Raw genomic sequence first — 9,435 nt, 5'->3', positions numbered from 1 at the left:
TGCCATGTGCCCAGCCCACACAAGAAAGGCCACTCAGCCTTGTGGCCACAGTGGCACAGGCTTCCCACTGCAGGTGGCTGGCAGCATTTGGGGAAGAAGGAGTGGAGGACTAGAAATGAGGCTGCACTGCTGTGATCACAGTGACTGATGTCCTCATTGGGACATTAATTAAAATAATTAAGATGGTAAATTTTATGTTTATTTTACCACAATTAATTTTAAAAATTGGGATTCTCTTTTATGTCCCCCCAATCTGTTATTTATAAATTTGATTTGCAAATCTGAATCTGTACTCTTTTCCTAAAAGCAGATCTATTATAATCCCTTGTAAAGGCAGAGCCTCCCACTGAGACAAAGCATAGTGATTGCAGGGTGACCCCCCGTGCACACACGTGTGCATGTGTGTAAGTGAGCACACACATTCAGGCCACCATCTCCAGCTGGCAGTGCTCCTCAGTCACCAGTAAGTCATTTCCTGAGCAGGGATCCGAGGCTTTGTTCTCAGCCTGGGGGCTGTTTGCTCAGCACCCACGAGTGGCCTCACCAAGATGGCTAGTGCACTAGAGGGCCCCGCAGGTCCCTCATGAGTCCTCTGAGCATAGGGGGTCATCTGTGTGGCTCTTCTGGCTCATCCTGCTGCTGACTCCACCTGTGGCTCCCAGTGCCCATCAGACGAAGCCGGAGTATCTTAGCTCCACCCCCTCTCATCCCAAATTTGGACCATTTCCCAAAAGTCCCCAGTGTGCCCCCCTTTGTGAAACCATGTGTTTATTGGTTTGCTCCTTTATTGTTGCCTTAGTTGGGCCACTCATTAGTCTGTCTTTCAGTTCATAGTAGTGAGTTGGTGATATGCCTGGAAGGTGGGTACCCGAGAGAGTGGGGAGGAGGTGAGCTGGGGCGAGGACAGTTGGGGCCTCACCCCCGGTGAGGAGCTGTGTTTTATTCTGCAAGCAATGGGCAGTTAATACAGGGTTTCAGGCAGAGGGTGACATGATCCGACTGACCCTGGTTGTTCTGCACAGGTGGCCCGTGGGGTTAAGAGTGGGCTCAGAAAGGCCCCTTGAGCAGTGTGGTGTCATCTAGGTGAGGGAGGTGTGGGAGCATGGCGGCTTGGCCTGGGGATGGCAGAGGTCAGTCTGTGGGCTGGTGGAAGGGGTGGAAGACAGAAGGGGTGAGTCTGAGGTGTGTGGTCTGCGGGGGAGGTGGATGGTACACTTACTGGGGTGGGCAGATGGGAGGAGCAGGTGGGGGTGGGTGGTCTAGGCCCTCCTCTACGTGGACTGAGACATGGGAGGGGCTGCAGCAAGACCGTGGAGATCCACACCTGCCACTGAGGGTGAGGTCAGGGCTGGCAAACGTGTCAGTTATCATCACAGAGGCTCTTGAACACGCATCATGAATGCCGTGGGACTGGCTGCCATTTGCTTGGAAGGAACAGGGAAGGAGAACAAGGAGCTTCCGCCATCCAGAGGGTTGGCAAGGGGGAGGGAGCCAGCACAGGAGGCTGGCAAGCTGGCTTACTGTAGTGCAACTGGAGAGGACACCAGACAGGAGGTCCTAGAAGCAGCCAGAGAGAAGAGAGAATATCAAGGAGTGACAAGTAGAATGAATATAGAGTTCTCTGAAGCAGTAACAAAAGAAAAAAGAAAAAAAAGTCCTTTGAAGGACTGAGAGAAAATAACTTTCCCACAGAATTCTCTACACAACAAAAGTACCTTCCAGGAATGAGGTAGGAGGCTTTTTTAAAAACCAATTTATGAAAAAGCAAGAGAGATCCAAGCCCCAGGTTCATGTTTGAAGTGAGTGGGGTGAAGTGGAGGGCGGGGACCCAGGAGGGGCAGCAGCAGTGCTAAGTGTCCGGTAAGGTTGGCTGTGGGTTCATCGGTGTTTGTTGTGGGGTTTACTTTCAGGGTAAAACACTCTGCCTGATGCATTTTCGTGTATCAAATATGCCATGAGAATAAAGAGAAACCGTGAATGTGCTAGAGAGAAGGGGCCGTGGTGTGGACAGGCCATATCCTGGTGGGGGGAATAGTGCCTGGCGCTGGTTTTGGGGCTGGAGGGACCCCCCACAGGGACAGCTGGCCTGCAGGGGGAGGGGCCGCCCCTGGGGAGAAGTCCCTGGGGTCTGTTTCGAATTCCCAGCAAAGATGATGGCATTAGGAAATCGTCTGTTAAGGAGATTCTGCTGGGTTATAATAAAACTGTCATCTGCGTGATCTGGCGCTCATCAAGGGCAGGAGCCAGGGCTGTCCGGCGAGTGGATTCTGCAGGAAGGGCCTGCCCCACACACACGTGCAGGCACTGCCACTAACCCCACCCCGGTCTTAGATCATACCATTGCACTTTTTTTTTCTTCTTTCTTAGAAGCCCTGAATTCCAGCTTCCATGTTGCAGTGCAGGACATTTTTAGTTGTTGGGGGCTCTCTGCCTTTCCCTGGCAGGGCGACTGTGTGCCACGGTGAGTGTGACTCACCGGTGCTCATAGCAGTGGGGAAGACAGGCCCTGAGGTGGGGTCACAGGCCAGGGGCACCCGGCCAGGAAGTGCCTGCCCAGATCTGGACTGGCGTGGTCAGAGGGCAGCACAGCCCCCACAGAGGGGGGCGGGGAAGGCAGAGGCACCTCAGGTGAGCTGTGTGTGGCCCCGATGGCCGGGGCTGGCCAGGACCGCGGAGAGCTGGCGCAGGTGAGCCCACAGTCAGGACTGGGTTGCACTATGCTGCTCTATACTGAGCAAGCCAGAGGACATGCGCGTGCGGATGCAACCCTGCACGTGTGAGACAGTATGTGTATGAGAGATGCGTGTACCAACGCGGGCTCACCAAGGATACAGCACTCACACAGCACTTGAAACAGGAGAGGGTAACATAACTTACTAAGCTGTGTTGAGAGAACAACGGCGGGCACAGGGGAGTTCCGTGGGCCACCTCAGGCTGAGGGCACCCAGGCAAGGACACCCCCTCCCCCGAGGCTGGGATCAGAGCCTGCTGGCGGAGCAGGGTAGCAGCCCACTGCTCATGGAGAAGCTGGCTGGGCTGCTTGGGCTGGGGCTGGGCCACAGCCTCAGGGCCAGCTGGAGACAACCCTCCAGGGCACAGGGGAGCCAAGGCTGTGGATGGGTCTGCAGGAGGGTGATCGCCAGGCTCAGGTGTGGGCTGTGCAGCCACCAGGGGGCTGTGCACTTTGGGCAGGTGGGTGGGGTGGAACACGCGGAATGTCCCCACACCTCTCTGCTGCTGGCTGCCCCGAGGCGGCAGGAGCCCAAAAAAGCAAGGGAAAGCAGCCAGAAGCAGGAGCATAGCCCTTGACCATCTGCAGCGTCCTCCCCCAATGAGGCTCAGTATCCTGCTCCCAGCAAGGAGGGAGCTCAGAGTCCAGTGCTGGCATGAGGATGTGTGCACGCGGGACAGAGTGTGCACGAGAGCACACATGTGAGTGTGTGTGAGCTCATGTGCCCTTGTGAAGGGTTGAATGGAAGAGAGGGAGGAGGGGGTGTGGGCCTGGTTCCATCTGCACCCAAATCCAAATAAATTAAATATGCCAACCAAATGTGGAGCATCGGGGACTACCTTCGCAGGCTTCAAAATGGTACGAGGTAAAGGCAAAACCATGGCTGGGTGACCGAGTGCACTGAATGTAGCCAGCAGCACCCACCTGGCCAACACTGTGTGGATTTTCTTATAAGCGAGATATTAGAGGAGGCCCTGCTCAGAGCAGGACAGCACTTCACCCCTGTCAAACGTTAGTTCCACACCTTTTCCCTGTTGCGGTCAAGCAGGGTGGGAGCAGATGGGATCTCTCTGAAAGCAAGCAGTGACTTGAGCCTTGGGCAGGGGTGCCATGAGCTGCACGGGACCCACTGTCCTGTGAAGAAAGACCAGCTCCTCGACCCTCAGACCATGCCATGCAACAGGGACAGCCTGAGCAACCAGAACTGTGGGCTGCCCTTGGGGGGTGACGCGGGCCAACCCTATTGTTAGTTCCACACCTTTTCCCTGTTGCGGTCAAGCAGGGTGGGAGCAGATGGGATCTCTCTGAAAGCAAGCAGTGACTTGAGCCTTGGGCAGGGGTGCCATGAGCTGCACGGGACCCACTGTCCTGTGAAGAAAGACCAGCTCCTTGCCCCTCAGACCATGCCATGCAACAGGGACAGCCTGAGCAACCAGAACTGTGGGCTGCCCCTGGGGGGTGACGCGGGCCAACCCTATCTAGGCAGAAACTGTAGACTAGGTGTGGGAGAGGATTCTGGTGCCTGGTGGCATTCAGACGTGAGCAGTATGGATGGGGAAGGCTTTGCAAGTCCTGCTGTGTTACCTGCCCAAAGTGCCAGTGGCAGCTCTCAGCAGATGTGGGACTGAGCCCACAGGCCACGCAGCCCTTCCTGGCACAAAGGTGCCAGCAGCGATCCTCCTGGTGGGCTCAGCATCTGCCCTTATCCTGACTCGCACTGCCACTATGTTAGCCGCTGTACCAAACCACGAGACTCAGAACCACCAGCCACTTGACCTTCGTAAGGCTTCGCACCTCCCAGCCTCAGTGTTCTGAACTGTGAAATGGGGTAGTAAAGGGATCTACACACAGCAGCTGTGAATCTGAAGTACGAGCTTTGTATAATATGTGCCTGTGCAAAGGCGAGGCCTGTCTGCAACCTGCTCTGGCTGTTGCTCTCCCCGGCGTGCCCACCTCTGATTCGCAGCTGGAGAACCTGAGACACAGTGGAGGCCAGCAGACTGCAGAGGCCGCACTGCCCCGTGGAAGTGGACACCAGTGGCCCATCGCAGGCTCTCCTCGTCCACCTACCAGGATTGGCTGCATTATTTGTGGGGCCCAGTGTAGAATGAAGATATGGACCCCTCGTTCTAGAATTGTGAAGTATGTCAAAACAGTGACATCAGAGCATTAAACCAAGTGTGGGGCCCTTTGGGGCTACCCAGGCTAGACCCACCTGAAGCCGGCCCTGCACCCACCTCCTCAGTTCCCTGCCTTGGACCATGTGTTTTTCCATCTAGAGGTGTCTGTGACATTGAGGAGCATTAAGGGAGCCATGCCTGGCTACAGGGACCACCTGGGAGGTATTTAAGTGCATTTAAGTCTGTTTCTGCTCACAATCATTGCCCAACCCGCAAATCCCTTTTGGCAGCAATCAACTGGGCCCCACACGGATCCCGTAGGGCTGGGCTCTGTGTGATGAGAGCAGGCAGGACCCATTCTTTCCTGAACATGTGGTCTGCGCAGTGGGAACTACACCAGCTTGGGGATGGGGAGCTCTGGGAGCTCAGGCCGTCCTACCTCCCAGCCCTTGTACCACTGAAAGTGTGTGCAGTCAAGGAGGCTCCCCAGAGGGGAGCCCAATTGTGGAGCTGCTGCTACCTGCCCAGCAAGTGGGGTGCTGTAGGTGGAGTAGTTCCCCCTGACCAGACCTGTCTGTTCTGCAGCCTCGAGGTGTCACCAGAGCCACACCGAATGGCCCTCCCCACAGTGGCTCCAAGAACAGCCAAGTTCTACTCGGTTCTGCTCTGCTGACCGGGGCCAGAAATGTGTCCTGAGACAGNAGCCACACCGAATGGCCCTCCCCACAGTGGCTCCAAGAACAGCCAAGTTCTACTCGGTTCTGCTCTGCTGACTGGGGCCAGAAATGTGTCCTGAGACAGCACCAGCAGAAGCAGTGGTGTCTCAGGACATAAGCTCTGTTGACATGCAGCGTCCCCTCGCGGGTCCTCTGGGGGTAGGAGCGCAGACCTCACCTCTCCATGGAGGGGTCAGGCACACCAAGGAAAGCTGGTGGCCTGTTGAAATGGGCTCTGGAAGACACGAGCTGCCCTGCTCCGTGTCCAGTCTTGTGCACCCAGCAGCGTTCCCTGCAGCTCTGAGAGTTGAGAGCCCNCTGTTGAAATGGGCTCTGGAAGACACGAGCTGCCCTGCTCCGTGTCCAGTCTTGTGCACCCAGCAGCGTTCCCTGCAGCTCTGAGGGTTGAAAGCCTGCAGCAGCATCTCAGATCATTAGTGGTTGGTGCGTGCCCTTCTGGCAGGGTGCTGAGGACGTTGGCAGTACTCGGCCGAGCCCCCTCCTTAGCTGGTGTTGGTGTCACAAGCCCAGGCTCCCCCTGGCCACCACCCTGTGAGGCCCCCTGGGAGTTAGTCTCTCCTCCTTTTTGTGCTCGGAAATGCCAAGCTGTCCAGAGAGATGGTGAGTCATCGAGCTGATGTTCTTGACTTGCACGAGCCTCAGTCACTGCTCAGGGCTTCGTGGGGGAACAAAGCCCTGTCCTAGCAGACAGGGTCTACCTCGGTGGGGGCCCAGGCCTGGTCGACTAGGAATCAAGAGCATGGCAGCTCTAGGGGCCCCGGGAGATGAGTGGGCTGGTGAAGGATGCGCCTCTCTGGAAAGACTTCTTTACAAATTCCAGTTCTCTTGTTGTCTGTGTGTGCACCCTTGAGCGAACAAATGGCTTTCTTTCTGCCTCAGTGTCTGTGTTTGCAAAGCGGTGGTCCTGACGGTGCCTCTGTCTGGGGCTGTGCAGAGGATGGAAGGTCGGTGCAGAGGATGGAAGGTCGGTGCATATGCGTGGGGGCTTGGCCTTGTACTGTGCTGCCTCCCAGAGCCACGCAGCCGGGCTGTGCTCACCCCACACTCCACCTTTGAAAGGCGGCAGCAGGCTGCAGGGGGCCAGCCCCCTCAGAAGGTTGTGGGGGCAGGATATGGTGGGGGGAAGAGTCATTCCTCCTGTCCATGGGGCAGTGAGCATCACCTTCCCTAGCAGCCCCCTGCTCAGTCCCTCCCCTAGGGCTCTTGCTGAATGCTCTGACTTGTGGAACCATCACGGAATGCTGGAGGACAAAGAAGCTTGGCTGCTGCTCGGGATTCAGGCCCTTGGTGGAGCAGCAGTGCTGAGCCTGGCTCTGATCCCCCTTCTGAGCCTGCCTTCCAGGACTTGGCCATGCTGGGGTGCTACCATGGGTTGGGAACCCCTATAATATCAGATTTCTGTGGGGGAGACTGGATGGCCCTGCCGAGGAGAGCAAGCCAGGAGTTACCCTGCCAGGCCGCACGAAGCAGGCTCTGGCATACTCCTGGTGGGAGGTGGCTGCCAAGCCCCATCTGGGACTCCCCTACCACTGTCCCCTCCCTGTGGGTGTCTCCTCACCCACAGGGAGCATTCCTGTCTTTGTCTGAGTCATGACTTGATGACTTGGTGGGGTCCTCTTTGGGGCTCCGCAGCGGGGGGTGTGAGTGCCCCGCTTGGGACATGCAAGCATCTGGAATGGATCGCAGCAGTGCAGGGACCCTCGGAGGACCTGTCAGCCATGGGCCATCACTCAGTTCAGCCCTGTGCTGGTGCCATCAGCTGCCCTTCAACAGGAGCAGCAAGAGGCCAGCCTTGTGGCCCTCTGCGGCCAACACAGCCCTCTGAGCTGCCCTCCTATCCCTGGTAGCATCAGCTGCTAAATCCCAAGGAGGTCAGCCCTGAGTGCATCTGAGAACCTGTGTCTCCTGGGCCAGGGGGAAGCGTGTGGGAAGAGAAGGGTGGCATTCAGGCAGCTCCTGCCCATGTGTCTGCCAGTGAGACCCCAGGGTGGGGGAGACATGGTCTCAGCACCCCCTCCCCAGAATTCCCCAGTGTGACTTCATGGCTCTCCATTAGCTGCCTCCCCCTCGAATGGCAGCCAGTGTGACACTTTGCAGTGGATCCTTCCCCCAAGAAACCTCAGCCCAGAGCACAAGGCAGGCTCCTTGGAGGTCCTGGCCTGCCCCTCCCTGAACTGCACCCACAGGGATTGAGTAATTCTAGGTCCCACTCCAGGGACACCTCTCCTCGGAAGGGGCTTTCCAAAGGTCTGAAAGGCCACATTATAAGTGGTGTCATTCCCCCACCCCCACCCCTGCTTCCCTCCAACTCTGTGTTGAGTGTGGCGTGTGCAGGGCCAAGCCTTTGGCTCTACCAGAGCATCTCTCTCCTTTCTCTCCCTCTCTCCCTCCCTTCTCTCACTAGCTCTCTTCCCCCCTTCCTTCTTTCTCTTTCCCTCTCCCTCCCTCCCCTCCTTGCTCCTTGCCAGCCCAGACCTGTCTGGCAGGGAGCAGACCGGGCCAAGTACACGCTTCCCCCCAAGTTGGCACTCGCAGTCTAGCTGCCTTTTGAAGTCATCCTGGAAAGCATTCCACAGTGCAGGCAGCCTTCCTGTTTGCTCACCGTTTTACCACTTCGGGATCTGAAAAGGGCTTCCCTGTGGTCTTCACCCAACTCCGGTTGGCACTTGATTGTTTCCCATACCCAAACATGGCCTGGAGGACCCAGGCGGTGCCAGGGGTACTCTCTGCTGGTGCAGACTGGCCTGGCTGCTCACCCCGACAGCTGTGAGAAGAGTGGGGTCTAGGTGGAAACAAGCTGACTGAAAAGAGAAATTGGCTTCATATGAGCGAATACCCGAGTAGTTTTAATGTTTGTGTTGTGTGTTGGGTACTTTCTGTGCATTATAGGGTGTTTGCAGGGTGTTAGTGGTTTTCAAGCATCATTTGCCTATTTATCCACCTTCTTGAAAATTCTTACTGTCTTTTAAAACTTTTTATTATGAAAAATGTTGAACTTACACAAAGTCAGCCGAGTAGTGGGCTTACCCAGCGAGGCCACAGTCCACATCCTCTTCCTTGTGGCAGCCACAGGTCTATCCACAGTCCCTTGGTGATTGGGTATTTAGGGAAAATTTACAGAAGCTGAAATGCACAACTCTTAGCTGTACATTGGCAGCAAATGTATGTGCATACGTGACCCACACTGCTATCAGGATATGGAAACTTTACATCCCCTAGAATGTTCCTTCCTGCCCTTCCTAGTCTTTTGCCTCCTCCACCCCTAACAGGTAGCCAGTCTGCTTTCTGTCACCTAATATTAGTCTGGAATCATGCCATGTGTATTATTTTTTGCCTGGCTTCTTCCACTTGCATGATGTCTGTGAGATCCTTCCAGGTTGTTGTATCAGTCGTTCATCCCTTTTATTGCTTCATAGGATTCCGTGGTGTGAAAATCACCCTTTGCTCATCTACTCATCCATTGAAGGGCATCTGGGCTGTTCCCAGTTCTTGGCTGTGTGAATAACCACGCCATTTGTGAACAAGTCATTTGATGGACATGTGTATTCCTCTCTTGGATAGATTCAGTACAATTTCTGGGTCAAATGGTAGGATTATGTTAAACTTTAAAGATTTGTTTCTCTTATAAAGCACCCTGGTTCAGGGGCGCTGGGGTGGTGCAGTTTCGTAAGCGGCCAACTCTTGGTTTTGGCTCAGGTCATGATCTTGTGGGTTCTGAGATCAAGCCCGGGTACAGGCTCCTCGCTCAGCAGTGAATGTGCCCGAAGATTCTCTCCCCTGTCCCTCCCACAACATGCATGCACTCATGCTCTCTCTCTCAAATAAATAAATAAATAAATAAATAAAT

The 9,435-nt window shown here is 55.6% G+C and overlaps 1 protein-coding gene across 1 annotated transcript in view; it reads left to right on the top strand.

The window, feature by feature from the left end:
* Positions 1 to 2,648: 2,648 nt before the first annotated feature.
* LOC117802811 (proto-oncogene tyrosine-protein kinase receptor Ret-like) overlaps positions 2,649 to 9,435 on the top strand; it is a 36,472-nt gene continuing 29,685 nt past the window's right edge. The window contains exon 1 of the mRNA XM_034663605.1: positions 2,649 to 2,687. Within this exon, the coding sequence (XP_034519496.1) occupies positions 2,649 to 2,687 (39 nt within the window). The remainder of the gene's footprint in view (positions 2,688 to 9,435) is intronic.

This window comes from Ailuropoda melanoleuca, chromosome 6 (genome assembly GCF_002007445.2).
Source record: "Ailuropoda melanoleuca isolate Jingjing chromosome 6, ASM200744v2, whole genome shotgun sequence".
In the NCBI taxonomy this organism is placed as follows: domain Eukaryota; kingdom Metazoa; phylum Chordata; class Mammalia; order Carnivora; family Ursidae; genus Ailuropoda; species Ailuropoda melanoleuca.
The sequence above is the reverse complement of the archived record's forward strand: the minus strand, read 5'-3'. Positions and strand labels throughout refer to the sequence as shown.